The sequence below is a fragment of the Suillus subaureus genome (assembly GCF_016647635.1).
Source record: "Suillus subaureus strain MN1 chromosome Unknown BJ212scaffold_37, whole genome shotgun sequence".
Classification (NCBI taxonomy): Eukaryota; Fungi; Basidiomycota; class Agaricomycetes; order Boletales; family Suillaceae; genus Suillus; species Suillus subaureus.
The window spans coordinates 40,441-68,235 of NW_024538593.1; the positions used below are offsets into that span (position 1 = coordinate 40,441).

Consider the following 27,795-nt stretch of genomic DNA (forward strand, 5'->3'; position numbering starts at 1 on the left):
GTAGTGCAATCAGGTGCAACAAACGTCGATCCCCCGACCATATCTGAATCAGACCACCTGTGAATAAGTTCAAGATTTATGAGATTGTAGTAAGACAATATAAACAGTCAGCCAAGATGCAAGCTCGCCTTGTCACCGACAAATTTCCCTGTCCAATGGCGTGACGGAGAAGGTTTGCAGGGCACTGCATGCTGGTTGGTTTGAGTTTGAGAATTTAAACTCAGTCAGACTAGTGTCGGTGTCTGGCGCGGCCGAGCGCCATTACGAAACCGAGGTAGATTAATATTGGCATTTCTTGTACTCGACTTTCAAGCTCTCTCCAGATGTGAAGTGCCAGGAGGTTTGTCGATGACGAGGTAATCAAGATCACCCCAGTCAACATCTTTAAGGAACTGCGTGATGAGCCCATTCTTCTTCGGACCAAGCCACATGACGGCGCCTCGCGATGAGGGCAGCATGAAGCGGACCGACATGACTCCAAGATTATCCTGTACATAGACTGGAGACCAAGATGAGTGCACTTGCTCTGAGGTAACGCCGAAGATAGTAGGTAAAGATGGTCAGATATCGGCATACATGACACCGGTTTGTAGCTGTTCGTCTGCAGCAAATGCCTAACCAAGCTGGGCAGTGAAGGTAGAGCGAGGATTTTGTGCTTCACAGTGGTCATCCGATCACGAATAAAGGGAAGCGCTAGGTCAGGACCCTTGGGTGGGTTAGAAGCGCAGATCTTTTGATTTGCGCATCCTTTTGCAAGCATCGGCTTTGCCAGCTAACTCAGATTCTGTGCCCTGTCATCCAGTGCAATTAGTGATGAGTTACGAACGTAGTAAACTTGGTTGGGGTTTACAGGGCAGTGTTCCGGTGCATTTGAAGGAACAGACAGAGGGTCTGAAACTACAGCTGACTGTTGTACTTATCAGTTACTGCAAGGGCCATAAGCCTCTTAGTATCGTTCAGTACTTGAAAGAAAGTGGCATCGACGGTGCTGCGCTCGTGACTACGCCGCAGGAGGTTTCTTTACAGGATGTTTGGAGAGAAACCAGAAGGTGGGAATGCGAGTGCTGGGCCTTTTGGAGAACATGTCAGGTTGTTTGTCCTGGATGCAAGATGGAGAGTCAAATATTCAGGCCAACTATTGGGGATGCGGAAAGACTAGCAAAAGAAACTGGAATTCAACTGCTGCGTAAGGTCCCACTTGACCCACGAATTGGGAAGAGCGCATATTATGGTGTTAGTTTTTTGGACGAATACCCGACAGCCCCGCATTGGGTGCATACCTTGATGTCGTTGACAGTGAATGCTGTCCATCCCTTAGGTATTTTTCTCACAAATTTTCAGAGATCGAGAAGATATTGGGAGGCGAGAGTGCCCTGTAATTTTAGCTATTTCGACTCGCAGCAACCTCGTTGAAATTTGCAATTCATGTGTATCGATAGATTCTACATTGGAAACTGTGATGATTCTATGCAAGACAAAATTGTATAACTAACTCCTTCCCCCTTCCTTCCTGGTGCGAACACTGAACTCCATCGGCATCTCACTGGGTGGGGCATCTGTTTCGGATTCTTGCCCGACAATGAATTTGCCGATAGGCGCCACACCGGCCAACCCCCCCAGCAGACTCTCGTGGATTGATACCGTCGACAAAGTCCGCAACAATTTCTGCACTGCTATTTCACCCCCTGCTGCTGTTGCAGTCGAGGCCGCACGGGAACGAGCAGGTAGAATGTATCCTTCGTTAGGAAACACGATACCACTAGCACTGGTTGGCAGGCCATCAAACATAGGTACGAATGGGTGTTGCGTGGTTGACGCTGGTGGTGAGTTATACGTAGATGTGGACGGCTGGCGTTGTGGTTGAAGTATGCTGGAGCGCCGTGCATAGTTGACGACGGGGTCTTCAGGTATGCACGGACGGAAGTAGTCCAAGGCAGCTGGCAGGGCAAGACTATCCGAGACTACATTCTCCTTTATAACTTCGGGGCTGTCCATTCTCCGCGATTCAGAAACGCTCGCCCGGGACTCCAAAGACCGTTCAGGGGAACCAGGTGTCCTCTCCGCGAGCATTTTCATGGGGGCCAGGCGCTGCCGGCTCACGTGTGATACCTCGCACTTCCATCCTGTAATCCTCTATTTCCTCCCATAGTGCCTTCCTGAAATCTTCAAGAGTCTCGAGCTTCTCGATGTCTCTCCACTTTTCAAAAGCGGTAGGACAATCGGGCTCATCGGTTTCTTCATGGTAGGATGCCAGCCAGGGATGTGCGAGCGCGTCAGGAACTGAGATGCGCGCCGAAGGGTCGAAAGACAGCATTTTCTGCAAGAGATCCAGGGCTAGTGATCGGATAGTCATCAGTATTGACCTAGTGCCATGGAACAGCTGGAGTCACCCTGCACATCAGCAGTCGGAAGCAACTTCCGCAGTGGTACGGCCTTCTTAACTGGAAGTGAGCGGATATAAAGCTGTGCCTTCCCATGATGTCAGGACTGGACTCTAAAAGCTATGGTGTCTATCTCTACCTTATCGCTCCCAATTCGATTGATCACGTCCTCTTCTGGGGTTCCTTTACAAATACTGATCAGAGTGCGAACGAAGGGGGTTCGCCAAAAACTCACCAAGAACATCAAGAATCTTGTTTAGTTGATCAACTGTCGAGGATAAATGTAAGTATGATCAAATGTCCATCCCAATTTGATGTTCGCGATATACTAACCATAGCTGTACACATGGCTGTGAGCTTGCCAGAGTTGATACATATCTGAACTTACTCTTTACCCTTGAACAGGGGGCGTCCAAGCATAAGCTCTGCAAATATACAGCCTATCGACCAAACATCGACTGTATCCATGGTTCACATTTACAAGAAGGATTGATTGATAGGACGAGCTCACTGGCTCTCGTGTATCCTCTAATAGCAGCTTGCGTAAAGAGAGACATTATGGCAGTGGTAGAATAGTCGCACCTGAAGGCCAGCATGATTTCTGGCGCCCTGTACCACCTGGTGGCTACATATTCCGTGAGATGGCCTACTTGCTCGTCTGGGGCAGAGCCAAATCCCCGACTCAAGCCAAAATCGCATATCTTCAGTTCACAATCAGAATTAACGAGTAAGTTGCCTGGCTTCAGATCTCGGTGGATGACGGCGGCCGAGTGGACGTATTTCATGCCTGTTTGTCAACATATTGATAGTGCTCATGTAATACAGCAGAACGAATTACCACGAAGAATCTGGTATAGGAAGTACTGCACATGTTCGTTGCTTAAATGCTGGCCGGACTTTATGATTTGGTGCAAATCCGCTGCCAAAGGTTCAGCGCAAGGTTCAAGTCGTAGTCTGAACGTTACCTTCCATGGGCTAGATAGAAACCATTATAGCAGTAGTTGAACTCCTCGATGGCGGGTTAACGCACCTCCATAAAGATGTAACTAGAATAGGATAAGCCTCTTACAAGTACTGAATGGCAGCTACTCACATCTCCTGAAAATCGGGGGAGATGGCATCCACATCAATCAATCCAGTAATGTTCTCATGGCTTGAGAAATGCCGAAGGAGAGTAACCTCTCTCAGTGCCCGTTTCGCAAGCTGGACTTTGTCAAATATTCGAGTGACGAGTTTAATAGCCACCGTTTCACCAGAGATCTCGTCTACTGCAGATCTATCTCGGGCACATCAATACGGTCAACTACAAAAGCTCCGAACCTGTTGCTCACACGACGACGCCATATGCACCCGAACCCATTTCTCGTACCAGCTTCCAGCGCTTCTCCACGTGAAACATCTTGCCAAAGGAAGTCATAAAAGAGTGATACCCTCTAGCGCACCTCGTCAATGAAGCCGGTAATGGCGAGGGTAAGATGGATCTCACCGTTTTCTCATGTGGTGTTCTGGAAGCTGATTAGAAGGCCGCCGTGTTCTTGATCGACCACGATCTTGAGTGCCAGAACCTGGCGATGGTATCGGAGAGGATGACTCGTCATCGCTATGTGACCTGCTCCGCCTGGCATCTGCTGACATTGTAGGAACTAGAGCAGGCCGTGGTGCTTAACAAGGTCAAGATTGGATGCCTGAGCGCAAAGAAGGGAACTCGTAGACGTGGCAATCTTTCCCCACTAGTACTATTGCAGAAGATGGTCTGAAACTGCAGTAGAATTGCCCGACACTGGGTGCTGAAATAATGTTGTGTTTGAATTTGAGGATTTAGCCGTCCTCACCACATTGTTCGACACGATGCATAACAACGATAACCTCTGGGAGAACGGGTCGTAATTATTCCGTCTTCCGAATATACACGGTGATAAGCACTTTACGTCCGACGCGTAACAATTACACCAATGAAATAGTGGAATACTTAAAGAATATTCAAACGCTCAATATTCTATGCAGGAACCGAGGCCATGACCACATCCGGAGTCGCTGGCGCAACAGGAGACACATCATCGTCCTCACCAAATATATCCAAGAAACCAGCCACTCGTGCCTTGTTTCCAGCCCTTTTGGTGACATACTCTCGCAGGCCAGACTTTAGACTCGGTTGCTTGTCAACAAGTTCGCGAAGCTGCTCCTTTGGCAGTTGCAACAATGCGCCAAAGCTCGCCGGCGCAATAACCTTGGCACATCGTATAAACCCTTCCCACAGGTGAGGATTTTGCCAAATTTTTTTGGTGATCAGGCGAGACAGCAAGGTGGTAGACACGAAGCCAACCAATGTTCTATACGTCGTGACGGCCTGGATGACCTATTTGGCCGTTTGTTACCCTAAATAACTGTAAACATAAATAGCGAGATTCACTAACCGTACGAAGGAAAAGAACGGGGAGCACAGGTTCATCCACGATCTGTTGCATAACCACCGCTAGAATTTCGGAGCGGAAGACATCAGTCATTGAGAAGCAGACACCAATTGCTGCACCGTAATAGGTTAGTAGGCGGCCGGCGAGGAGAACGTTACTGTCACCTTCGATCGCACTCTTGAGACCGATCTCTTTCTCAGCTTCATGGAGTAACACCATCAACTCAGCCGGCGTCAGCAGCTCACTTTGCCTGACACGAGGCAAATTTGATGACACACTCCCAAAAGTTTGCGGAGGCGTCGTGACAACGGAGCTAAATACAGACCGAACCAGATTTTTGGGCTCTTGCTGACCATTCAGGATGGAGACGATTCGAGGCAGGTATTTCAGGATGTCCGGCTTTGAATAACTATATTTAGCAAAGCGACAGTCGACTTCCGCGGGGACATACCTTGTCCATCTCTGCAATGATTGGAATCAGGAAGCGAGCATCGAGATCACGGTCACTAATGAGGCCCTTCACCAACGCTACGAGTTGCGCGCTCGGCCTCCCATGCTCTGTAAAGATCGTCAGAACACGTAGGGCAAGAGATTCGCTCCCCGGCGGGCATGTGCGCATGAGGGTTAACAATTTGCCATTGCTTGAACCTAAAGATTTGATCAGAGCAGTGATCAAGTCTTGAATGGCTTCTTGAACTGTTAACTCCATTTGGCCATACGCCGTGAAGATCCTGAAAAGGCATGAAACAAGAACCACGATTATAAATCAGGATCGGCGCACTCATCCAAGAACTCCGGGATCTTGACAGATAGAGCGAATAGGAGTTCAACGTGTTGCAGTACGTGAGCCTTGCGGGCAGGTAACTCTATCTCTTCTGGTAGATACGGCGTCTGCAGAAGGTCTTCGGCAGGGAGTTGACCATCTTCCATATTCTCGTCGCTTGCGCTGACTTGTTCATCAATGATCTTTGGCGCCTCCTCTTTCGGTGGACGCTTTTGCAAACGGCGCAGTATTTGGAGAGCGAAATCACGTATCATACTATGCATGGGTTCAATGCCAGGAACCCATCTTCGCACGGTATTAATTGCTGCGCGCCTGGTCACAGGATCTGCAAGAGATTGACATCAGGATTTAACACAAGAAAATTGACATACCTGGATGAGTGGTTAACTCCAAAAGGACTTGGAGGGCTTCTGCTCGGAGGGATGGACGTTCTAAAACAAACTCCCGAAGACTGGTGAACCCAACATGCATCCTGTTGATTGCTCGAACCGAGTTATGTCAAAAGAATACCCGAATAGACGCACTTGTCAGGGTCAACGGAGAGATCGCGTAGCAGATCGAGGACATCAGGGGGCACGGAGGGTAAATCCAGTAGAAACCGTGCAAAAGCTTTGTCCTTGCCATCAGGCTTACCCTCAGGCTTGCCTTCTAAAACGGTCTGATACGTGGAAACTACTTGATTGAGCCACGATTCATAGTTTGGTCGCTGGAAAGCTCATCGTTGACCAAATCTTACGAGAAAGAGTAGAGACAAAGTACGCACCCAATGAGGGTCATCTGCCATTCTGATACGATCGTTGTACCATTCTTCATTCATCCATGTTGTGACAAGATGAAGCCTTCATCGTTGTCAGTAAATAAATTTGTAATGACACAATATCGAGAACATACCGTGAAGGGAAATCAGCCATAATGTAATCGCATAACGCTTGTCGTAAAATATCTTGCCGCGAATAGAAGTCAACTTTTGTCACTGCGTCCCCTCCATCCTCTGGCGCTGGTAGCTGATCACCATCAAGATGCGCTACCCGTGTGACCATCCGAACAATAAGTAACATCCACATATCGGTAGGAGAGGCACCGGGCCATTGCGATGGTACGATAGAATCAACCTTCAGCTCCTCCGCTCCGTCCCATATTCGGCCAACCGATCCACGCATCAAAGCATTTCGTTCAAAGTCAGTCAATTCTTTTGGTCCGAGTAGTGTAGAATCGATCAGATCAAGGGTGAGCGCTTCCGGGAAATCCGCCGGAATTGTCTCTTCCTCCGTGATAGTCTCGTCCCCCGAAAGCTACAGCGTAAAATTAATTGCAATAAGCACGCGTCACCTGTAGGTAGGTAAATGCTCTAACCTTCATGTTGAGCCTATCAGGCTCATATTCCATTTCCTCTTCGTCAATGTCCATTTGAAGTGGATCTACTGGCTCATCTTTCACAGCAGTTTCCGCAGAAGGCCCAGGGGTGGGCGTCGCTTCCGGTGTAGGCTGGGCGGGTTGCGGAGTTCTAGAGACAGGAGGGCCAGGAGCCAGGCCTCTGCTTTGTCTGTATGTTTGTACCAACTCCAGTAGGGCTGGCTCTGTAAATGCTTGCAAATTGGCGACAATGAGATCGGTTATGAGTGATATTGGAAGCGTAGTGAAGTCAAAGCTAGCTAAGAATGCAGCAGACGCGTTTCCGGCAATGTCAACGTCGATTTTCATCCGTTTGGCATCAGATGGATGCTCTGCTGGTGTGGAAGAAGGTCGTTTCTTGGTAGCTTCCGTTGCAGACACAGCAACGGCGGCCTTCCGTGCCTTTTCCTCTGCAGAGGCTCTTTCCATGCGAGCAGCCTGTATGGAGAGCGCCTCGTTGATCTGAGCTCCAAAGGAAGAACCATGGGGTCCTCTATGCTCGACTTCAGAACACCTAACTCGACACCGCCATGACGTCACTCACCTCGAGATATGGATGAGCAATATACGAACAGCCTTTTCAACGCTTTTGATAGACGATGCTGGGAGCCCGGACAGAGCTGTAGGAGTCCAAGAAGAGAGTGACGAAACGACTAGTTGCACCAGGGCAGGCCTTTGTCTGACTAAATTGCTCCAGGAGTGAAGTATCGCGCTCAAAAGCTCGGGGTTCCTTTATGACAGACGTCAGATACGCGAGTACTTACAGATATTGGATGAAGATGCTCACTGGCTGGTATACAACATAGTGATCACGCTCTCAAGAAGTTTCATGCCTTCCGCTTCTAAGGCAGGACCTGGAAGGAAGGGGTGATCGACAGGGACATTTGAAATGTTGGGGTCATTCTTGTTCTGAAGCTATAGATTATAGAGCGTGCGTCACAGTGAGTGTGCGTATGAAAGAGAGACTGGTGGAAGGGTACCCTAGGGTCCGAAATACCGCGCGTCTGGACGATAATGACACGCTGCATGAACTTAATGGCAGAGACCTTCACACCGGTACTGGCGGTCGGCGACCAAATAAACTCTAGGATGCGCGCTTTGCACTGTGACAGCACATCCCATTGCTGGCGTAGAGTACGGTTTGTACACCTGTCACACGAGGTGATATCAGACTCTGTTGACTCCGGTAGTAGATGACTTACAAAGAACGGAAAAGGAGTGGGTAGACAGTCGACAAGCACTGAATGGACACCTTGATAGTACGTGCATTTGAATCATGCAGTAAAACAGCCAGCGTATCAACCGACTGAGACGCAACTAAGAAGTAATAACATTAAAAGACTTAGACGCTGGCAGTACTCAAAGATTGAACTAACGTTGTGTGCGAACTTCGTTGGACAGATTAGAGTGAGAGATAGCAAAATGGAGGAGATCAAGCACCCATCTCTTGAGGAGAGAATCACCGGCACTTGACACGGTTTTGATGAGCGTTGTACAGAGGATGGGTATGGGATTCGGGTGCGTTTCAAGGGATTCACGTAAAGTAGCAAGTATATCTGCTTGTTCTTTAGAGTCTGCCGGTACTGCTAACGCTGCAGAAAGTGTCTGCAGCGGGTCAACCGGATTTCCTGCCATCCTTGCAAGCTTTGGTGTTTGCAACGTTAAAGCTTGTCTGCAGCTCTTCCTGAAAACTATATCCTGTCGGAGTTCTAAATCACTCCTCTACAGCAATCATGGTATGGCGACGAACAAGCATGTGACAGTAGAGACTCACAAATGATTATAGGCAGCTCAAAATTCGCAAGGAATACAGACGCTTCTTGAAGCAGAGAAAGAAGCTGCTAAGATTGTGCAGCAGTCACGTCAATGTCGGTGTCAGTCTGAATTGATTTCATGTGACTGACTGTTTTTAACCAGACCGCCTTCAGAGGTTGAAGGACGCACGCTCGGAAGCAAGTAGAGAAATAGATGAGTACAGACAGGCCAAAGAAGCCGAATTCAAATCATTTGAGGCATCGGTGTGACATCTGCTCTCTCTTCACTGACGTACAACCTGACATAGCGAGTAGCACGCAGGAGTCACCTCCAATGCACAGGTTGCAGTAGACAAGGAAACCAGTAAAAAGTTGCAGGCCATCACAGATGCTTATGAAGCAAACAAAGATGCGGTTGTGAAGAAACTACTGGACCGCGTTCTATTGATCAAGCCCGAGCTACATCGGAATCTCAAGAGGGCAGGTGGTGCAGAATCACAATGATCAACTTCATTGCTATGGACTTGACTTGTACAATACTACATTGGGTGCTTCAGCAATAATACCCTCAATCTGATAATTAAAGGTTCGTACGAATTATCAAATAAATATCAAGGAACGACAAGATTGCAAGGTGCAGAACAAGATACATAGCATGGAGCGACGACGAATGGAACCAAGCACTCAAGAACTTGGGCAGCACAGTGATGTTAGCTTGACCTAGAGACTGTTGACTCACTAGCCAACCACGGTAAGCCGACAGGCATGCTAGTTGAAGCCGTGGCAACTGCAGGACGAGTAGAGTAATCTACGTGTGGAGTTGAAGGAAATGGTGATCCAGTTTCGTCTCGTGAGCCCTGGCATGGGGCTGGAAGATGTCCGGATGCTTGCCAACTTGCTGAAGAAGGTGATGAATTGCCTTCATTGGCTCGTTGCCAATCTAAAAGACCGCTCGACTTCAGTGAGGGTAACGATAGCGCTGGGGATACGGCAGCAACTGGCTCCGTATTCGTATGTCTAGGATTTGGCGGCATTTGTAAGGCAGGATCGATATTGACATCATGCGCAATGTTTCTCTTCTCTCTGGGATCAGATTGTGGTGGAAGAGGCGGATGTACATGGGCTCGAACATCACCAAAAGGAAGCTGACCGAAGAATCGGGCATCAGGAGGTGGGCGCACCGGCGGTGGGTATACCGGAGATGTGGTTATTTGGGGTGCCGCGGCCTCCGGTGAGTGACTAGGAACGGGTGTAGAGCCATGAGATCCGCCGGAGCTGGACGCTACTGGATGCACGCGACCTTCCGCGGGAGGTGGAGGTCGTACGTCGTTGGTGTAGTCAGGTGCCGGTGGAGCTAAGTCTGGGATGCGAACACCAAACATCGCTTCAACCTGACTAGACCATGAATAAAGTTGTGGAGTTCTCTCCTTGCAATATTTGAACAAAGGCTATGAGATCGATCAGCGTGAGACGACTGAGGAGATTCAGACACCATACCCAAATTGCAACTGCCACTATAGACATGCGTCGTTAGTGAAACGCCTAACGAAACATAATTATGTTACAACACTCACGGAGGATACTTTTTTTCGCTCTGTCACCTAAAGCAGCGAGAATCTTGTACAAGCGCTCGCGCGCCCACGTTGGACCTCCGGGCATAGCCGTACGGCAACGCTTCCTAGCCTACAGAAAGTATCGCCATATCCGTCATCTTGTCAGCGTCTGAACACTTCAAATCAAATCAAGATAACCCACGTGATTCAATGCATAAACACACGAGCAGTGGATAATGTGCATTACACAGAAGCACCACGCTCCCATGTTGGAATTCGTGGCAAACAACGACATTTGAGTAGCAAGATTCTCGTCGGTGAAACAAAGGCTGTCAGGAAGCGATCCGTCCCACGCCTTCGGAAGCGATCAATATGCTAGATCTGTATGAACCCTGAAATTTCATCCTTACGTTGAGTTTATTGTCAAGATCCAACAATGTGTTGACGGGATGTTTGCCAGACTCGCGGTCTAAAAATGAAGTTGAATGAGCATATGCGGGCTCCCGCGAAGCGACTAGCGCTCACTCTCGAATTCATCCATGGTCTTTTCTATCTTCCCGTGTATAGAGAGGACACGAGTTAGCTGCCCAGTCTCGGATCTCGATAAAGGACTGGGTTTGTCCAGATATTCTTGACGAATCAAATGAGCTCAAGGCTGAAATAATGGCTCGGCGACTAACCTGGGATAGCGTCGTGTACAGTGAACAAGAAGGTCGTCTCATCCACAGGGAGACGCAATTTCAACTGCGAGTCCTCTGCTAACATGGGCCGTTGGTAGAGAACAGACCCCAGAACATCGGTCATATGTATGAGCCAGAAAATACGACGCGCGCATTCTCGCTCGATGGACGCATCGATGAACTCCAGCGAAGGAGCAGGTGTCAGGATCGGATTATCAGCCTGATACACGCCCAGCTGTTCGATGATCTCAAATGCGTATACTGCAAAGTACACAGCGTAAGCGTCGACAACCCTGGAAATGGCAATTTTCCGTACTATGATATTGCCCTCTCCAACATGACTTAGCCATTCGATCATGCAACTGCAGCAGACAGAGAGCCTGCGCAGTTGCAAGATTCTTCTCGCAAATCAGGTTTTGGTCTTTATCGAACATAAGCGACACTGCCTCTTGAAAGAACACCTCTCCAGCAAATCTTGAACCCCCTTCCTTAAAACAATGACGCTGCGAGAGAGGTGCGGCAAGAGCACATATTGAAAGGAGAAGGTAAGAAGGGACGAGACCATGAGATAGAGCATGATGGAATGAAGGCTCGTGGATGACCATACGCTGAGGTTGCCGGTGTGCGAAGAATACTGCTCCGGTGTATCCATTAGTGTCAGCAGTATGCCGCTATATGGTGTAACTTACGGTGCACGAGCTCTCTTGTGAGTGACGGGTCACGTTCCAAAGAGCGCTCAGTGCTTGGCAACGGCGGCGGAGCTAAACCTCTCAAAGACGTCTCAATAGGAGACGTCGACTGGTCGAGGTCTGGCCTGAACCGCTTGCGCGACGGAATATCTTCATCAGGGTCGACTTGGGTCCCAAGTACCTCGTCTTTCTGCAGTGTATGGACGGTGAAGGATGGTTGGTTGCCCTGGGTACCGTCTGGGTATGTTGCGCACGAGCCCTGACGCGGATCGACTGCTGCGTCTGTGTTATCCCCTTTGCGCGGCCTAGGTGCAGGTACGGGTCTGCCCGAAGCGTCTGTGTACGTGCATTTCTTGGAGGCGAAGTAACTAAACAAACATGACGAATTTGGAAACATCTGAACGTTTTTTTGGGTGACGTACCAGTTGCTGCAAGGAGCTGAAAACAGGGAGGTCAGAATTGGCATAGCATGGAGGCTGTTATGGAAGATAACGTACCTGTACCGTCACAGCGTCGTTTGCTTTTGTGGCAAGCATCGCACGCCTGCATAGTAAGATGCTTGGTACGCGTCCTGAACGAGTCTAAGGGTGCATACCTTTGCTAGGCGTTTCCGCTTTGGACCCTTCATGAACGCAATATTAGCGTCCATCCTGTCAGAATCCTGGGAAGTGTCGACGAGGAAACGGGAGCCATCTGGAGGGGGTTGGTTTGGGGGAGCAAAAGTGATTGCCTGCATCGCTGGCTGCTGAAGAGAGCGAGCGAAGTGGTCCATTAAAAGGCAAATAATATGGGACTGATTATGCCAGACGACGAGGAGACATGCACAAAAGCTGGAAAGAGAGGAGGAAAGAGAATCCGAGGTCTGGTACTAGAGAAAGGATATGAGTTTGACTTCGTTGAACTTATTAAGGAGAGATACATGTCCCAGCAGATTGAAATGACAATTTTGAAAAGAATATTTAAAAGATAACTCACCTAGCAAGCTATAGCTAGATAATGGTTAGTGTGAAGGGACTGTAAAGCGTGGAACGCACCAGTACTTAGTAGATAGTTCGCACTCACAAACCAAATAGCACTCACGGCAATTCGAGGAAGCCCTTGCAATAACCGATCAGTCAATACAAATGAAGCCAACCCGCCGGCCGCAACCGGCTTTTCCCACTTCTTCGCGCCGGCGGCTTTGTTATTATTACCGATCCTGCGGTAAAGTATACTAATAGTATTGATCAAAGACGTGTTAGCTCTTCCCTAGTATGCCCAGTTACATTACATTTCATGAATCAGATTCATAACACGGTCACGAAGAACCAGCTAAAGGCCCCCCACCAATGGCATAACAGATAAGCGAAACGGCAGGTTTCGGCGGCTTTCCATTCTGTACAGCTTTTTACGTACACACCGTGCCTCATTTTCATGCCGCCGGTCATTACCTAAAAACAGAATTTCAATATATTTTACGATAAACATTCCGAACTCCAATTCCGGCGGCCATTTACACCGCACGCTTGGGACGACCTATTATTGTGCAAGATCGCAATATATTCTAATTCGAACGTTCCAAGGAAAATTCATCATTATTACGGTGTATCTGCTCGTGTTTTCGTACAAGAACAATATTTCGTAACGTAATTAGTCGAAAAGACCGAAGCCCATGTCGTCGTCGGATTCCTCCTACGATCTCAAGGTTTAATTCTAGTTCCAAGATATGCACAACAAAAGGACTGACCTTCTCCTCCTTCTTTTCTTCCTTCTTCTCCTCCTCAACGGCGGCGGCAGGTGCTGCTCCGCCGGCTGACGGAGCAGCAGCGGCAACCGCGCCACCAGATGGAACCTAAGCATTGCGACCAATCAGCTCCTGCGACTTGTATATAACTTGATCGAAACTTACGGACGACAGCTTAGCAGAACCCTCAGCAATCAACTACGGAGAAACATGTCAGAAACGGGTGCAGTGAAGTACAATCGGGAAAAAAAATCTTACAGCATTGATGTCCTTGTCCTCGAGTTCAGAGACAAGTTTTTCGAGCCTGTCGTCATCGGCTTCTATCCCGACAGCACTCAACACCTTCTTCACGTCATCAGCCGAGGGAGAGGCATTGCCACCAATTTGGAGGAGAAGATAAGCAGCGATATGACGCATCTGGTAAAATTACAGAAGTTAGTGTGTGTGTCAGATGCGAAGATATTCGAGACACACTTTAGACGAGTGTTATTCACAAAGATATGTGGGGTGCGGGCAGCTACAAATCACTAAAAAAGATACAATTAACATTCCATTCAAGTCCGGTGCATAAACACGAATCATACCTTTAATCCTCAAGGGAAGACCTGTAGATTCTATCCGACGACGTTGATGATGTTGTTCCCCTCTAAGCATCTGCCAAACTTCGGGATTGGTACTATACAGTACCACGTGGTAAAATTCAGCCGCAATTTCTATATTTGATTGTTTTCCGACTCCGCCTCAGGATTGCCGAAATCCTTGCTCGCTGTTATCCACGACAACCGCAAGACTAATTCACGACGCAATATGGTGCGCCTTGACCTTTGGGAGTAGCCAGACAAACTAAGCGCTGATTTCTGCCCGAATAACAGGCGGATTCATCGGTTACTGACCCCTCGGTCGCTGCTGAGCTCAAGAAGAAGAGAACCTTCCGCACGTTCTCTTACCGCGGAGTTGACCTCGACAAGCTCCTTGACATGAACAATGAGGAGGTGAGTCCTAGCTGTGGAACCTTTCATGTCCTGTACTAAACCTTGTCTACAGTTCGTTGAAGTATGTATCTTGCTTTCAGTCACCATTGCCTTAATCTGATCAACATACTTTATCGATAATAGCTCGTTCACGCACGCGCCCGCCGTCGGTTCGGTCGTGGCCTCAAGCGCCGCCCCATGGGTTTGATCAAGAAATTGCGCAAAGCCAAGAAGGAAGCTCCCCCAAATGAAAAGCCCGCAGTTGTGAAGACCCACCTCCGTAACATGATTATCGTCCCTGAGATGATTGGCAGCGTCGTTGGTATTTACAACGGCAAGGTTTGTATTGACCCAACCTTTTCGCGATGCACGACTGAACATACCACCACAAGGTATTCAACTCCGTCGAGATCAAGCCTGAGATGACAGGCCACTACCTCGCTGAGTTCTCGTGCTCGTACCGACCCGTCAAGCACGGTCGCCCTGGTGTGAGTCTCTTGTTCTTCTATTTTGGATGTTGTCTCAATGTCTTCTGCACAGATCGGTGCTACGCACTGTAAGTTTTCATGGAATCCGTTTCGGAAATCGAACATCATACTCAATCTTTTCTACTATAGCGTCTCGTTTCATCCCTCTGAAGTAAGGCACTGGGTTCTTATATCTCCTGCATGTCCCTCTATTAGCTCTACTACTTCAAAATATATGCGTATGCTTATATGCCATACGAAACACATGCCGGTCTCACTTTTGTAGCAGCTGGAACAGCATCACTGGCCCCCCGAGGCCCATTAATGAACAGATGAATGAAAGGTACAAGATAGCGTTTCGGTTGGTTAAATTCATTCAAAATTGCGTACATTCGAATGCACGGGTATAATGAGTATACTGCGAAGTATTCGTCCGTGTCATACTGATAAGTGAAACCGTACGGTAAACTACAGATAATGCGAGAAACCAAAAGATGCTTGGGGCAAATGAATGTTAGAGCAGCCGCAATGCACAGCAAGGCAAAAGAGTGGAAGTGAGTCGCCATTATGATGACAGAATCTAGAGTCCAACGGGGTCATCGTCGGGGCACTGCGGTAGCAGGAATTCCGTTGGGCGGCGATGACGAGTGTAGGTGCTCGCCGCTACTTCGCGGATGCACGTAGGACGATGGTCGAGGAGATGAAGATATGGTACCAGTGATGGGTCGCTGAGCTGTGGGCCAATCTGTCTCGATCGGCTGGGGATAGCGAGGTTGTTGCTGGCCCTGAATCATAGCCACACCTTGTGATAGGGAAGTTGGTTGCGTAGGAGAAGAATATGACATGGGTGAATGAATGATACCTGGATGTGAATGTGGTGACTGCTGTCGGCCATTCCGTGGTTGAGATTCACTCAGAGTTGTTATCACCTGTGGTCGATCTCCGGGTGGCGAAACGCGGGGTGAGTTGGCAAGGATCGGCGAACCCAATGATGCTAATGGTGGACGCCCGTTTGCTCTGAGGCGCATGTATGCGTCACATTTCTTCATGAAATCCTTGCTTGGTAGCTCCGTACTGTTTGAGAAATATTCCTGATCATGAAGGATAGGCAGGAACTCCTCGGGAACCAAATAAAACTCATCCTGGTTCTCGAGTAACGAGGTTACCACGCGAATAGCTCCAAAGCTCTCATCTCGAACGGCATCACGCCCGCGTGAGTATAAGATGCTAGGACATATGACCGTTGCTAGATTTGATAGGTCCATCTTGCTGCCAGTGGACTCGTCCATGTGGGCGAATGACGCCACCCATTTCAGGAACACAAATAGCACCTCCATGGTGTCACGATGGCTCTTGGGAAGAAGCAATGAAACTAGATGAAGACAACGCCTTCGCTCTGCCTCCGCAGAAAGGGCTGAAAACCGTATGTCAGATTGCGAATCATTTGAGAGTGTGAAGACAGACACTGCGATGCAATCAGCAACCGGTGTAACTTGAACGTCATGAGTGGCTCTGGCAGTTCGCGAAGGAACTTCTTCAAGAGAGCAGCCAATTGCACGGGGTTGTCTTGCGTGAGATCTACTGACGATAAGTCGTGATCGATGGCCTCCGTGAGATCCTTCAGCCGCCTGATGTTACCATTCTTGCGGAAGATGCCCTCCACCGACATATCTGTAAAAGACAAGATATTAAAACACAGCCAGGATCACTGTAAATAACATACCCATCTGCCTCATGGCTGAGACAACATCATCAATAAAGCTCGGCACCCTCAAGGTTGCACGGCTTGCTCCCAACAAGGAATCTGACCCCTCTTTCTCAACTAGGAGCTCAAGTGGAACACCAAAAACACCTATACATAATCGATCAGGTGAACCCAATGCTTGGGAATCGCGAGGAACTCACCCTTTTTCTTGACGTTCTTTTTGTCTCCGGCCTTGAACAACTGTTTCCAGAAGCCTCCCTTTTTTGTCTCTACCAGTTCTAACAGCTCATCCAATTCGAGCTGATCCCGAAGCGGGGATCGCTGGAGGGCGAGGACAGCGGAGTGTTTGACGATAGTAAGTTCGAGTGCGCTCAACTCGGCGACATGCGGTACCGTGCTCTGGCGTGGTAATGAGCGCTGCTGTTCACGAGCTTGCGCGGCCTCCATCAGCTGAGGTATGTCAGCTAACGTGATGCCGTCATCAGGGGTGTGTAGCGGAACATCGTCTGGGCTGCCTGCTGGAGAGTTGGGTGCTGATTCGTCCACTATCTTCACCTCTGTGTTGCTCCGCCCGATAGTAGAACGAACAACTTGTGCTTGATAACTTGTATCCAGCGTACCGGGAGTGCGAGTTTGCGCTCGTGAGGGAGGTTGCGATGGCATTCCCGAGGAGCCAGGCTGGGAAGGCTGACGCCCTGGAACCAGCGTCCCTGGTGGAGGCGCCCTCTGAGGTTGCGGGGTTTTGATATCTTGTTGCGATCGCTGAGTATGCAGTGGCTCTGAGGGCTGAACAGTTTTGCCTGATGGACTCTCCACAATCGTCGATCGTTTAGGTAGCCGTGCTGTAGCAGATAGCTTTCGATCCAGATGTACAGATTTCATGCGCATTATATCGCCCGAGTTACGATAGGGATCTTGATCCCCTGACTTGGGGTTGACGCTTGGCGTCGTAGAAGCAACTGATAATACACGCTTACGATGCAAGACATCGAGTATGAGAGATGGGAACATACCTGGTGACAGAGGAACCACACCCTGTTGCTTTAAAACCAGGTACAACCTACGCAATGCAATGTTGAGCAGAAACGCATACTGCTCCAGCCGAGAGACAGCCTGGAATCCATCTCGACACCCTGGATGCACGTGGTCCGCACACAGGGTAACGGTAGGCACTTCACCATATGAGGGGGTGTCCTTGACTGAATCAAGCTCGTACATAAAGATGCCGACATTTGCCGGTGGTCTTCGAACAGAAGATGACTTCGACGGGTCCTTTTCGCTTTTTTCCTTTTCCTTTTCTTTGTCTCTGTCTTCTGGGGACTTGGGTGGCGTCGGCTCTTTCGGTACCGGAATAGCAGCTACCTTGTCACACCTGGCGCATTGCAGACACTGGGAGTGCCAACGCTGATAAGTCCCCAATCGAACACAGTCTTCTTCTACTGCTTGCGTACACTTGACGCATCGATCTGAAGGCGGGTTGGTGACCGTCAACCGAGATGGCGAGTTTGCTGAGAACGGGGATTCTCCTGCATTTTCTGGTGCTAGACTCCTGAAGCCGTAAGTGACGCCCTGTGTGCCAATGTTTGCTCCTCTCATAACCTCACCGCTTCCGCCTTTGATGATCCGGCGAGCCGCTGGGTCGCCACCTTGCACCGCGAGTAAATGTAGCTTATCAAGGAATGATGGCATAGCCTCCCGGACGCTTTGTTCCCTCTCTAGTTTTAGTGCGCCAGTTAATGCTATTCGAATGAGGATCTTGAGGTAATGGGCTATTCCTGTCACAAGTGCAAGTAGTTCCTGTGTCATTCCCATTCTGCGTGACCCAGTTTCCTGGGTACGTGAAAGAAGGGTGAACAGATCAACCGTTTTTCGACAAAGCATGCGGGCTTCTCGGACATGAGACATCCCTTCAGACGATGTAAGCGATACCGGGGATAAACCACGAGACATACACGCACCTTTCAAGTTAAGCCTAGCGGAATGGCACTCAAGGTCATCGATGGTGCCGAACAAGACTTCCACGTGTAGAATAAACTTCTCGGCCATCCTGATGGCATCAAGATATTGCCCGTTGCTGACCTGTCGCAGCATATCAGATATACATGCGGCGCTTGATTCCTCGAACGCCGAGAGAACCCTGTAATGTAGGCGTTCAGTCGTATTTCAGGCCACGTGGGAAGTACTCACGTCCAGATGCGATAGACCAGCTGCTCCATCCTGACTTGCTTGTCCTTCAATGTAGTGGGAGTTTCTCGCTTCTCTTCCTCGACGTAGGATGGCTCCAATTCCGACCCATCATTAATCAACACACTCGATCTCCGTGAAACTACTTTGACGTTCCAAAACTGCAAGGCTGAGTGAGAATTGATATAAAATCACAATCTCCTAGAACGAGGACCTTATTGATCATGTAACATTCTGGATGCCAGCACTCGTCCCTCATGTTACGATTTATCTCAACAAATTGCTTCAGGATGGCGCTGCTGCAACCTGCGCATTTTGTCGCAAAACGTGTCGAGTAGTGGAAGTGGCAATAAACGTCCCCATCGTGCTCGTAGTAGGAGTCCTGTGGGCCAAAAAGGATCGGGCATAGGGAGCAAGTGAAGTGTTCCACGTGATACTTCTTGTCTGCATAGGGATATTAATTAGCAAGAAAGGAGCGATAAGTAGAACCACTAACTGCATGCCGTAATATAGCTGCCTCGGAGAGCAAGCCCACATTTGGCGCATATAAGATTCAGGCGACGGAAGTAATCCCGTTCACAGAGGGGATGTTGTTTGCCATCAGGTCCATCAATGGGAAAGAACTTTGACGCGACAACATCGCCGCAATCCTGACGAAATATAAGCGGAACTGGCATCTGAAAGGTCAGGATGTTCATACCAAGCATTTAAAGCAGTTCAAGTGGTATACGGTGCCCAATGCGCGGACGAAAGCACCTTGCATTGTGTTTCCACATGCGGAGCAAGGTCTACAAGGAAGAAGCGTCAGATAAGGGATCGAAACCACAGACTACTATGGGAGTATTTGTAGAGGGAATGGCGGACTCACGATTGTGAGATGTTGGTGGATGTGGCAGAGGACGTGGATGTCATAGGACCAGTCTTGTTTGGGGAACTAGAGCTGGATGACGCAGAGTGTCCGGAGGAATACGAGACTACACTGTCTCGACGCCTCAACTCTACGTTCCTTTCGGTGTATGAGACAAGATTATATGGAGTGGAACCATTGGGAGTGGTAGGACGGCTACGAGAACGAAAGGCGGGTGATGGAGGCGGGAGAGAATCGGGGATACCATTTGACTCGTAAGGCCTGCTTGAATGGGCATGATTCAAGTCATCACTATAAGCATGAGGCACTAGATCATGCTTCACGGAAAGGTTATTACGGTTAAGGTCCTGGGTGGAGCCAAGGGTAGAGGCTCTCGTAGGAAAATGGGGACGATCAGATAGACGAGTAGTGGTTGTCGGTGGAGCATAAATAGAACCACCGAGATGAGATAGACCATCGTGCTCTTTGCGCAGACGAGCCGTTTCTGAATCAAAAGACATAATGATCCCAGACCTGACTACGATGATTAGTACCTCCAAAGTTAATTGGAACAGTTCTGAGAGAGATCCTTGACGATTTTCATACGGAACCTGATGGATTTATGTTCTAGGAAGCGATGGAGTAGAACGAAGGCAAGCTAGAAACACCACAGCTGGAGAACGGTACAAAAGCAGTGAGGTCTACTGAGGAACGAGGATCACGAACGTGACCATAAGTCACGCATCACAGTAACCACCTTTTCTGATCATCTACTACGCTTCCGTTACTTAACTGACAACTTGATGCTCACAAAACCCGAACCTGTGTTGCGTCATATAACCTGTTGGAGGTTACAGAACCAGGCTGTGGGAGGACTTGTGGAGACCCAAACTCCATGTAGAACCAGGTTTGTAACTTGTGGAGATATCTGACGGAATTTTTTGTGCTAGACACTGCTCCACGTTGTACTTCTACGTCAACCGCATCTAGTGCAATGTAGTTCTGCCCAGGCTCCGAACGGAACCCGGCCAACAGAACACTCTTCCACAGAAATGGCGCTTGGCTATCCACAGCGACAGTTTATGCAGTCAGCAAGTGAGTTGACCAGATAATCATGCCTCCGAGATGTCACTAAAATTGAACCAACTTATACGCAGAGTGCGGTCATATTCCAATGACGGGGACTAGATGACCGTCAAGAAAAATCATACCCGTGCTCAGTTGTTGATTGTAGGCAGTACTACGGATGCAAAGGCGTCGATTTCTTTCGAAATCTTTCCAACTTCAGAGTCGCCGGGGTATCTGAGCTTAAATATTTCACCTCGTGGCGACAAGATCCATGATAACCCTCATGACAATCAGAGATTGAAGGTTATAATATATCCTGCCTTCACCGATGTTCACTCGTCTTTTCCGACATCTTCAGACAGATTTGATGTTGAAGTACAATGGGTCAAATCTTTTCATATCCCGTTCGAACATTAAGTTCCTTCAGGCTCCTTCATTTCATGTGCCTTGTCGTCGAGGGCGCCTGTGGCGAGTTGTCTCTCTCCTGGACATCCTATCAATCTTCCATCATACGACTCCCCATCAACCACTCACAATTAATTTCCTGCCTGATGGTAACCTTCACCTATACTACCATGTCGAAGCTAACCAACAAATTAACATCTTCATTATCAACGATCGTACCTTGTTTACCGGTTGGAGTAGCACCGAATCCCTCACCACTCCTTGCCACTATGACCAAATACACGATTTCAAGACTAGTTGTCAAATAGGGATAATGGTACTTGTATCGTCTCTAACATGGAAGAGAGTTGGCGCGAAGCAATGTCAGCAAGGGTGACGAGGTGTGTTATCGATGTCGTACAAGCACCTCGTGGAGCTCATCGTATCTTGTACCGTCACTCATCAGTATATCGATAATCTTATAGCTAGGCGATCTATGAATCTCATCCATACCGCGCGCACGTCATCGACATAAACGACACTCGGAATGGCGTGTTGCATTTTTCCCTGTGCGTGCGAATTACGATTAAAACTGCAGTCTCCTCGTCACCGCCATATCGCCGTATATCCCTTTCAGTGCCGATGTCAAACCAATCCGGAATATATTATGATCGTCCACTGTGCACCTGGTTCAGCCCACCACGAGCAGAAAGTGGGACACCACCAAGTTCTCGTTTACAAACAGGTTCTAAGTGGTCTCTGAATGTTTGGAGTCCCCGTGGCTTATATACGTTGGCATATAGAACTTCCAAAAGTATACTTGTCCCCATTCCTAAGGCGCGATACGGACCGATTGACCACCAAGCAGGCGAGTGAACCTGATTTTCTAGATCTCACAAGGTGTGTCTCCGTGTTCATAGGTGTAGAATCACCTTCGCTTTCTATAGATGATGTTTCTTGGCATTCAGTTGGTCGTCGAGGTGCTTTCGGCGTCACCCGGCGTGGTTTGGTGCTTCTTCTGCCGCAGACAACGAGAAAATGGTCGTGGTGATTGCATGAGATTAGCGACAGCGCATCCTTCACGCATCACCTGAGTACTAACAGTGCTCATTGCTCAATGCGCTTGAAGGCGAGAAGATAGGACAAGGTACGATGCCATTGGACTTACCTTCGTCCCAGAACATTAATTATATACTGCTACTTAAAATTCAGATCTCATAGCTGGAGCAAGCACCCACTGAGTCTTGGCCGAATCCACTGACATAATTTTATTCTCCTGTATTGCCATTTTCCTACTTTACGTTATGCGCTCTTGTTACATGCGACTACTGAATCCATTGTTACCTTGGATCCACGGGTCCAACATCTTTGCTCCACTACGGTCTGAGCTACAAGAACTTCTCGTCTATTTAAGTAGCTCGTGCAGATGTGACTCTAACATCTGCATGATCCTGTCCTACGACCAAGGTAAGATATTTGACTGTCACTTCACATCTAACCTATCCTTACGTTGCGCAAAGCTATTTGATATAGGTAAATATGCCAGACGTCTGTATTATCGCATGCTACGACTGAAAGTATCTATTTAATGCAGATCCGCACGACACTGCTGTTATTCTTATACCCAAATCCTTGCTCGAATCTGTAGCAAACACTGAATTTTGAAACCTGCTGTCAAGCCACAAAAGGTAATTCTTGCACCTGACCGAGGTTTTGTCTGCACTCGACCTGACGACTTCGCCCCACAGATCTCCCGTGATGCACATTGATGAAGACTCTGCTGCATTGACCGAGTCTATGCGCGTCCTTCGCTCTCGCAGCAATGCTCGAGTCCCCATATCACGCCTTCCAGACGATATTCTCTTAATGATCTTCGAACTCTTCGAAGAAGAGAAGCGCCTCACTGGACACGATCGTGGTCACTATGCGAGTGTCATCGATAATGCCCCTGCTTGTCTGGAGGTCACACACGTCTGCAGACGTTGGCGCAATGTCGCTCTCGGGTGCCCGACTCTGTGGAGATTCATCAGTTCCATCTCTCCTCTATGGTTAGATGTCATGCTTCAGAGGTCGCAGAAGGCTCCTTTGGTCGTCACCTGCAAGCAATCACTAATTTCCATCTCACGAGAGGATTACTTTGAGACACTCCTTTCACACCTTCCTCGGATCAAACACCTCAAATTATACCAAACTTCCGATCGCATTATAGATCTGTTATCATCTATGCCTGCATCGATGCTTGAAACATGCATACTCGAAGACCGTGGTGGCCTTCATCCAACGGCGTCCATGTCAAACACCATCTTCCAAGCACAAGCACCCTTACTTCGGTGCCTCGAGGTCGATTCTTTTGACCGCAGATGGTCGTCGTGCATTTTCGGAGGACTTCGAACTCTTCGTGTGGGAGGAACCTCCTTGCCGAACCTCCTTTCAGCTCTGCGATGTATGCCTGTCTTGGAACACCTTATGTTCCAGCATCAGTTTCTCAGTTCCGACGAACCAATACTCCTTGATAAAGTGCCACTCGCTCGGTTGAAAAGTATAGCGATAGAGGCCATGCTCGAAACTGCTGTGATTCTCTTCACACATCTAGCCCTTCCCGTTGACGTTAAGATTGCTCTACATATCCCAACAATTGAAGGGACTCCAACATTTGCTGATTTGTTTTCGGTCATGCCTGATGGACCCGGTCCCGTCTTGCGGTCGATGCGTGCCATCAAATTCAGGCCAGGTCCATGTTCTATGGCTGTCCAATTTAGCACGTCGACGGCGATCAATTCCAAATATTCCTGGAATCCACAAGATGATAACATACCACTCTCGATCGAATTCGTCTACCGAGACTTCTTTTATCCTCCGCCAAACTCCGTTGAAATTTCGCGAAACATTGTATTCGATATATGTCAGATCATCGCTCAACGCAGACATAGAGCCTTCTTTTCTGAGGAGCTCGAATCCATCCACCTGAAGGGGTGCGAAGACTCGGACTTCGTTACAGGCTTAACCACTGCGCTCCGGACCGAAGGGTCGTCAAATGTAAGGTATCCCTCGCTCCGTGTTCTGGAACTCCAACGTATGCGGTTCGACGGCAATGAACTTGAAGATCTCCGGGATGTCTTGAAAATGCGAGCCCAGCATAATGTTCACATCCACAACCTCCGCCTCACGCGATGCAATAGTTTCACGGCTGATCAGGTGCAGCTTTTTCGGGAAGTGGTTGTGAACGACATTGATTGCGACCAATATACTCTTGAACACTCTTGAGTGTGGTTCCAGTCTTCCAGAACGACTGCGGCTATCCTGTTTCCTTCCTAGACTGCGTTTTGATGTGTTTTAGTTCTTATCGTCGACTGATGTATCTAATGGTCTCCCCTAGACAGACCCGGTATACCCCGGATAGATATCATTGTAATGTCTTGTGCTTAGCGATAATTATACCCCTCCAACTTGTGTACGCGTAGTTTCTCTCAGCGCAGCCACAAATGCTAGTGTGTCAGGCTATTTACTAGTACTTACGTGTCCGGTTAGGAAGCTGCGCGCGCAGATGTTCTTGAATGGACTCGTCTGGTTAATCCAAACTTGAAGGATCCCCATGCACGCGATAGTTATACTAATGGCCATTCGATCAGTATTGCACGTCAGGATTGGCTGCCGAACATCCTTTTCATTGTACGGCACACACCGACGTAAAATAGGTCCTGGCCTTGGAGACTGCAAACCTTTGCGGGACCGCATGTAATCAATAACATCTCAGTTGGTGGTGTGCTGACTAGTCGTGCCGCGATGACGAAGCACCACGGTTGAAAATGCCGCAGAAGAAATATGTCAGAGGTGCGAGGAAAGCGGTGCATACTAGTAAGACTACTCGTATGAACAATTCAAAATTCAACCTTGAGTAGACCTGGTCAGCGTCACAAACTGGAACAGCGGCAATCGAGTCGAAGCAGCGGGAAAATGCCGAGTCGCGACGTGGCCTTGCTCACTTCCGGACCCGGGACCCGATCCAGCCGATCGGCATTGTCACGAACACGGCTGACCCAAAAATGGACACGCCGAACAATTGCGTCAGAGGCCGAGCGATTTCGTCGACGGCGACCGTGATGGCGCATAGACGCGTCGAGACTATATAAATCGACTCTGATGCATCTCTACCTGAGAAACATAATCAATCCCCTGACTAATATGCACCCCTTTTATCACCACCATCATTTCCGTGGTCCATCCCGCATCATCTGGTTCGCCCTCGGCGCAGGTGCTGCTACTCTATGGCATTGCAATCGCCAGATGCGCGAACATTGTGCACAGTACTTTCCCTGCGTCATGCAACCACGTCATGCAGAAGGGGGCGGCGAACACCTTACTCCCCCTGTCTACTCCAAACCTGACGCTCCAACAGCTCAGGAACATAGGTGGAACTTCACCCATACTAGGAGGCAGCCTGACCGCAATGGGGATGGAACCGCAGGTTGGAATCAACGAGAATGGGAAGAGGACAAGGAACGCCTCAAGGAGATTCAGAAGCGCGCCGAGGATGCGGTGAGTAGAATGAAATCATGATAATATTTGATATCTTCGCTCATACCGGTTTCTTAAAGATGCTCGATATGTCTGAATCCACCTTAGAGTCCATTGTCTCTACCGTGGAAGCACTGAAAACTGTATGCCCTCCCGTTCATTCCCCAGATCCAGCTTCTCAGAATCAACCTCTAGAAACTTGCCCAACACAAGACCCAACGCGAACAAGAACGAAAGAATTACGAAGAAGAACTCGAGAGGCAAAAAAAAGAACCCCTTCGATATGTTTAAATCAAAGTACGGTGCATTACATATGTACATCATCACCCATCCCTCGTTATCCTTTTAATTGGATTTTGGCATTGTAAACAACCACTATATAATGACGCACGTTCACTTCTTGTTGACACTAATCCTTTACAACTATCACATAAAGGTATCACTGCAGGTATCCAACTAAACTTGGTCATCCAGGTGCATTCTTCGGATATATGCCGGAGCTTGAGGATCGAGTTTCCCTTGCTCCTCAGCTAATTTAGATTTTACGGTATTAATAACCGTTCAGACAAACACAACCAAGACACTTACGCGTAGCATGCCAGAAGTAGATGATGAGGCCAATGACGACGACGCAGAAAGCAGGGAAGTACAGCCAGTATGGCGAATAATGCTGCAAAAATTTAGTGCCATCGACCCTCACAGATACGTCACACTCACGAAAAGGAAGAGACCTATTAACATACAATCAGTCATCCTGAGAGCAATCGCAGGGAAGATGGTAGCGTACCAAAAATAAGACCATAAAAGTCACTCGTGAGTAGACTGATGTTGTAGAAAGGTGACGATGCCATGCGGTACAGCAGGGGAGCAACCGTATAAAGGGTAAACATTGCTGTTAACGAGTGTCAGTGTGAGGATCAAGCTAAAATTTAGTAGAAACTGACCGACTGTGTAAGCAGCAAGAAAGCCAACTGAAAACCCCAATCAGCCAAATCCATGATATAATACCAAATCGACTCACTCGTAGCACCATTCCATGACGCCGTAGTCATATCCACATGCTCTAAACTAGCAGCCTGGATCCCATTGATCAAGGTCCCCCACATACCAAGCTGGCCAACGACCTGCCAGGGTAAGATGCGTGATCCTCCATTAAGGGCGCCTCACCCACCTCATAAAGTGGCGATCTCCTCACAAAGAACTCTTCTGTGGCATTGGCTAATGACCGTCGTTAATTCGACAATTTGTTCACCTGAAGGATAACGTACTAAAGCCGTATAGGGTCGCTCCAACGATCATGAAGGCATCGCCTTTTCCCTTGCTTAGTGCAGGGTAGTTCTTGTCTGTGAGCATGTCTGAAGATACTAGCATGCCGAGTCCCCCGACACACACTAGGATGCCCTGTGCGCACCTATTCAGACACGGAGATAGCTACGCTTTGATGATTCCTCACCAATACTTGAGTCCAGTGATACTTCGTACGCATGTACACCCAACAAAAGAATAAGCAAACAGGAATTGCCCAACTAAGACAGACTCTGTGAGATGCAGCATACATATGAACTGTCGAGTACGACTCACGCATCGAGAAGCATGCAAGATAGCAGATCGGTATAGTTGTATGCCTGTTCGATGAGAGACGGCAATTGATGCGTGATCGAAATGACGGAGATGTATACTTACCTTTACGACCAAGAAGTTGCCCTCGACATCACAAGACGCAAGGATGAAATCTACGGCGTATCAGAATCTCTTGCCGGCAGGGATGATGATTGATATCACGAACATTTCCACCCATCCCTATATATCATCTGACCCCAACCCTTCAGGCCGTCTTCAATATCCATCTGTCATCAACGTCGATTAAGGGAAAAAAAAACAGCCATGCTTACACTTATACATCGTATACGGCGTATAGACGAGAAACAGCGAACAGTACCTGCAAGAACGAATATAGGCATCACAAGTCACCACAAGAATCAAAACACGCACAAGAACCACGTCTGCGTAGTAGGCAACGACCAATTCCTAGATACTAGCTCGGTCGTCGTGACATTAGTCACCGTTATGCACAGAGAAACCACCTGTCCAGCCAACAGCGAGAGTGTGAAGCGTCTAGTCCATAAACTCTTCCACCTAGCCCAGGAACTGCTCGTGAAAGCAGCTGCAGAAGAATAGTCGATCGGAGGACGAACAGAGCCCCGCACGAGGTCGCTTGCATCTGAGACTAAGTGCTCTGAGACGGTATCCTCGAAATTGCGCTTGGAATTGAGGGACTCGGACATGG

General features: G+C 48.5%; 11 protein-coding genes across 11 annotated transcripts; 4 read left to right on the forward strand and 7 right to left on the reverse strand.

Annotated features, from left to right (window-relative positions):
* Positions 1 to 300: 300 nt before the first annotated feature.
* On the reverse strand, positions 301 to 607 carry BJ212DRAFT_1381953 (uncharacterized protein). The gene has a single exon (XM_041336676.1). It carries the CDS (start codon positions 471 to 473, stop codon positions 309 to 311), a length of 165 nt encoding a protein of 54 aa, XP_041188687.1. The 5' UTR covers positions 474 to 607; the 3' UTR covers positions 301 to 308.
* A 788-nt stretch (positions 608 to 1,395) lies between these two features.
* Positions 1,396 to 4,245, reverse strand: BJ212DRAFT_1381958 (kinase-like domain-containing protein). Its single transcript, XM_041336677.1, has 11 exons — positions 3,713 to 4,245; positions 3,475 to 3,657; positions 3,220 to 3,335; positions 2,964 to 3,168; positions 2,893 to 2,897; positions 2,777 to 2,839; positions 2,617 to 2,649; positions 2,521 to 2,564; positions 2,391 to 2,469; positions 2,049 to 2,334; positions 1,396 to 2,014 (listed from the first exon to the last, which is right to left on the reverse strand). The coding sequence occupies exons 1-11, from the start codon at positions 3,796 to 3,798 to the stop codon at positions 1,489 to 1,491; spliced, it is 1,626 nt and encodes a 541-aa protein (XP_041188688.1). The 5' UTR covers positions 3,799 to 4,245; the 3' UTR covers positions 1,396 to 1,488.
* Positions 4,246 to 8,661, reverse strand: BJ212DRAFT_1381980 (Symplekin tight junction protein C terminal-domain-containing protein). Its single transcript, XM_041336678.1, has 15 exons — positions 8,345 to 8,661; positions 8,171 to 8,285; positions 7,949 to 8,117; positions 7,756 to 7,883; positions 7,513 to 7,698; positions 6,930 to 7,461; positions 6,468 to 6,868; positions 6,340 to 6,415; positions 6,101 to 6,282; positions 5,948 to 6,048; positions 5,574 to 5,901; positions 5,244 to 5,523; positions 4,957 to 5,191; positions 4,796 to 4,905; positions 4,246 to 4,737 (listed from the first exon to the last, which is right to left on the reverse strand). Exons 1-15 carry the CDS (start codon positions 8,601 to 8,603, stop codon positions 4,378 to 4,380), a joined length of 3,462 nt encoding a protein of 1,153 aa, XP_041188689.1. The 5' UTR covers positions 8,604 to 8,661; the 3' UTR covers positions 4,246 to 4,377.
* BJ212DRAFT_1381984 (V-type ATPase) lies at positions 8,662 to 9,309 on the forward strand. The gene is made up of 4 exons (XM_041336679.1): positions 8,662 to 8,704; positions 8,755 to 8,836; positions 8,886 to 8,986; positions 9,038 to 9,309. The coding sequence occupies exons 1-4, from the start codon at positions 8,702 to 8,704 to the stop codon at positions 9,224 to 9,226; spliced, it is 375 nt and encodes a 124-aa protein (XP_041188690.1). The 5' UTR covers positions 8,662 to 8,701; the 3' UTR covers positions 9,227 to 9,309.
* BJ212DRAFT_1381987 (uncharacterized protein) lies at positions 9,301 to 12,512 on the reverse strand. Its single transcript, XM_041336680.1, has 12 exons — positions 12,240 to 12,512; positions 12,142 to 12,187; positions 12,067 to 12,082; positions 11,645 to 12,012; positions 11,272 to 11,589; positions 10,956 to 11,216; positions 10,801 to 10,905; positions 10,686 to 10,744; positions 10,478 to 10,630; positions 10,297 to 10,405; positions 10,220 to 10,236; positions 9,301 to 10,170 (listed from the first exon to the last, which is right to left on the reverse strand). Exons 1-12 carry the CDS (start codon positions 12,414 to 12,416, stop codon positions 9,433 to 9,435), a joined length of 2,367 nt encoding a protein of 788 aa, XP_041188691.1. The 5' UTR covers positions 12,417 to 12,512; the 3' UTR covers positions 9,301 to 9,432.
* A 687-nt stretch (positions 12,513 to 13,199) lies between these two features.
* BJ212DRAFT_1381994 (60s acidic ribosomal protein-domain-containing protein) lies at positions 13,200 to 14,059 on the reverse strand. The gene is made up of 6 exons (XM_041336681.1): positions 13,952 to 14,059; positions 13,842 to 13,894; positions 13,626 to 13,784; positions 13,533 to 13,565; positions 13,371 to 13,475; positions 13,200 to 13,315 (listed from the first exon to the last, which is right to left on the reverse strand). The coding sequence occupies exons 3-6, from the start codon at positions 13,782 to 13,784 to the stop codon at positions 13,274 to 13,276; spliced, it is 339 nt and encodes a 112-aa protein (XP_041188692.1). The 5' UTR covers positions 13,842 to 13,894; positions 13,952 to 14,059; the 3' UTR covers positions 13,200 to 13,273.
* BJ212DRAFT_638651 (ribosomal protein S19-domain-containing protein) lies at positions 14,031 to 15,191 on the forward strand. The gene is made up of 7 exons (XM_041343718.1): positions 14,031 to 14,060; positions 14,113 to 14,177; positions 14,240 to 14,359; positions 14,483 to 14,677; positions 14,731 to 14,826; positions 14,879 to 14,894; positions 14,956 to 15,191. The coding sequence occupies exons 2-7, from the start codon at positions 14,175 to 14,177 to the stop codon at positions 14,979 to 14,981; spliced, it is 456 nt and encodes a 151-aa protein (XP_041188693.1). The 5' UTR covers positions 14,031 to 14,060; positions 14,113 to 14,174; the 3' UTR covers positions 14,982 to 15,191.
* Positions 15,192 to 15,401: 210 nt separating this feature from the next.
* On the reverse strand, positions 15,402 to 20,062 carry BJ212DRAFT_1448928 (uncharacterized protein; the record flags this gene model as incomplete). The annotated part of the gene is made up of 10 exons (XM_041338613.1): positions 15,402 to 16,219; positions 16,270 to 16,476; positions 16,529 to 16,657; positions 16,711 to 18,417; positions 18,469 to 18,647; positions 18,698 to 18,855; positions 18,909 to 19,138; positions 19,191 to 19,344; positions 19,395 to 19,482; positions 19,563 to 20,062. The coding sequence occupies 10 exons, from the start codon at positions 20,060 to 20,062 to the stop codon at positions 15,402 to 15,404; spliced, it is 4,170 nt and encodes a 1,389-aa protein (XP_041188694.1).
* Positions 20,063 to 22,610: 2,548 nt separating this feature from the next.
* BJ212DRAFT_638807 (uncharacterized protein) lies at positions 22,611 to 24,374 on the forward strand. Its single transcript, XM_041343719.1, has 2 exons — positions 22,611 to 22,681; positions 22,742 to 24,374. The coding sequence occupies exon 2, from the start codon at positions 22,752 to 22,754 to the stop codon at positions 24,255 to 24,257; it is 1,506 nt and encodes a 501-aa protein (XP_041188695.1). The 5' UTR covers positions 22,611 to 22,681; positions 22,742 to 22,751; the 3' UTR covers positions 24,258 to 24,374.
* Positions 24,375 to 25,002: 628 nt separating this feature from the next.
* BJ212DRAFT_638891 (uncharacterized protein) lies at positions 25,003 to 25,951 on the forward strand. Its single transcript, XM_041343720.1, has 4 exons — positions 25,003 to 25,338; positions 25,390 to 25,529; positions 25,589 to 25,651; positions 25,704 to 25,951. Exons 1-4 carry the CDS (start codon positions 25,134 to 25,136, stop codon positions 25,797 to 25,799), a joined length of 504 nt encoding a protein of 167 aa, XP_041188696.1. The 5' UTR covers positions 25,003 to 25,133; the 3' UTR covers positions 25,800 to 25,951.
* Positions 25,952 to 25,964: 13 nt separating this feature from the next.
* BJ212DRAFT_1280389 (solute carrier family 35 member SLC35F1/F2/F6) lies at positions 25,965 to 27,793 on the reverse strand (the record flags this gene model as incomplete). Its single annotated transcript, XM_041331552.1, has 14 exons — positions 25,965 to 26,038; positions 26,097 to 26,178; positions 26,226 to 26,239; positions 26,296 to 26,400; positions 26,453 to 26,479; positions 26,530 to 26,632; positions 26,680 to 26,726; positions 26,777 to 26,909; positions 26,962 to 27,034; positions 27,090 to 27,133; positions 27,192 to 27,241; positions 27,295 to 27,342; positions 27,401 to 27,447; positions 27,501 to 27,793. The coding sequence occupies 14 exons, from the start codon at positions 27,791 to 27,793 to the stop codon at positions 25,965 to 25,967; spliced, it is 1,140 nt and encodes a 379-aa protein (XP_041188697.1).
* Positions 27,794 to 27,795: the final 2 nt, after the last annotated feature.

What these genes read in the sequence shown, in the direction of transcription:
- BJ212DRAFT_1381953 (XM_041336676.1), bottom strand. Translation starts at nt 473, where the DNA reads ATGTCGGTCCGCTTCATGCTGCCCTCATCGCGAGGCGCCGTCATGTGG.
- BJ212DRAFT_1381958 (XM_041336677.1), bottom strand. Translation starts at nt 3,798, where the DNA reads ATGACTTCCTTTGGCAAGATGTTTCACGTGGAGAAGCGCTGGAAGCTG. An exon ending in TGGACGCCCCCTGTTCAAGG is followed by an intron (nt 2,650 to 2,776) that starts GTAAAGAGTAAG and finishes TATCCTCGACAG; the next exon opens with TTGATCAACTAAACAAGATT. An exon ending in ATCGAATTGGGAGCGATAAG is followed by an intron (nt 2,470 to 2,520) that starts GTAGAGATAGAC and finishes CATCATGGGAAG; the next exon opens with GCACAGCTTTATATCCGCTC.
- BJ212DRAFT_1381980 (XM_041336678.1), bottom strand. Translation starts at nt 8,603, where the DNA reads ATGGCAGGAAATCCGGTTGACCCGCTGCAGACACTTTCTGCAGCGTTA. An exon ending in CCACTCCTTTTCCGTTCTTT is followed by an intron (nt 8,118 to 8,170) that starts GTAAGTCATCTA and finishes CTCGTGTGACAG; the next exon opens with GTGTACAAACCGTACTCTAC. An exon ending in TTGCTCATCCATATCTCGAG is followed by an intron (nt 7,462 to 7,512) that starts GTGAGTGACGTC and finishes AGTCGAGCATAG; the next exon opens with AGGACCCCATGGTTCTTCCT.
- BJ212DRAFT_1381984 (XM_041336679.1), top strand. An exon ending in TGTGCAGCAGTCACGTCAAT is followed by an intron (nt 8,837 to 8,885) that starts GTCGGTGTCAGT and finishes GTTTTTAACCAG; the next exon opens with ACCGCCTTCAGAGGTTGAAG. An exon ending in TCAAATCATTTGAGGCATCG is followed by an intron (nt 8,987 to 9,037) that starts GTGTGACATCTG and finishes CATAGCGAGTAG; the next exon opens with CACGCAGGAGTCACCTCCAA.
- BJ212DRAFT_1381987 (XM_041336680.1), bottom strand. Translation starts at nt 12,416, where the DNA reads ATGGACCACTTCGCTCGCTCTCTTCAGCAGCCAGCGATGCAGGCAATC. An exon ending in AGCGGAAACGCCTAGCAAAG is followed by an intron (nt 12,188 to 12,239) that starts GTATGCACCCTT and finishes CTTACTATGCAG; the next exon opens with GCGTGCGATGCTTGCCACAA. An exon ending in GTGTTTATGCATTGAATCAC is followed by an intron (nt 10,406 to 10,477) that starts GTGGGTTATCTT and finishes TACTTTCTGTAG; the next exon opens with GCTAGGAAGCGTTGCCGTAC.
- BJ212DRAFT_1381994 (XM_041336681.1), bottom strand. Translation starts at nt 13,784, where the DNA reads ATGCGTCATATCGCTGCTTATCTTCTCCTCCAAATTGGTGGCAATGCC. An exon ending in AGGACAAGGACATCAATGCT is followed by an intron (nt 13,566 to 13,625) that starts GTAAGATTTTTT and finishes GTTTCTCCGTAG; the next exon opens with TTGATTGCTGAGGGTTCTGC. An exon ending in AAGAAAAGAAGGAGGAGAAG is followed by an intron (nt 13,316 to 13,370) that starts GTCAGTCCTTTT and finishes TTGAGATCGTAG; the next exon opens with GAGGAATCCGACGACGACAT.
- BJ212DRAFT_638651 (XM_041343718.1), top strand. An exon ending in TTGACATGAACAATGAGGAG is followed by an intron (nt 14,360 to 14,482) that starts GTGAGTCCTAGC and finishes TATCGATAATAG; the next exon opens with CTCGTTCACGCACGCGCCCG. An exon ending in TTGGTATTTACAACGGCAAG is followed by an intron (nt 14,678 to 14,730) that starts GTTTGTATTGAC and finishes TACCACCACAAG; the next exon opens with GTATTCAACTCCGTCGAGAT.
- BJ212DRAFT_638807 (XM_041343719.1), top strand. Translation starts at nt 22,752, where the DNA reads ATGCACATTGATGAAGACTCTGCTGCATTGACCGAGTCTATGCGCGTC.
- BJ212DRAFT_638891 (XM_041343720.1), top strand. Translation starts at nt 25,134, where the DNA reads ATGCATCTCTACCTGAGAAACATAATCAATCCCCTGACTAATATGCAC. An exon ending in ACCACGTCATGCAGAAGGGG is followed by an intron (nt 25,339 to 25,389) that starts GCGGCGAACACC and finishes ACGCTCCAACAG; the next exon opens with CTCAGGAACATAGGTGGAAC. An exon ending in AGAAGCGCGCCGAGGATGCG is followed by an intron (nt 25,530 to 25,588) that starts GTGAGTAGAATG and finishes GGTTTCTTAAAG; the next exon opens with ATGCTCGATATGTCTGAATC.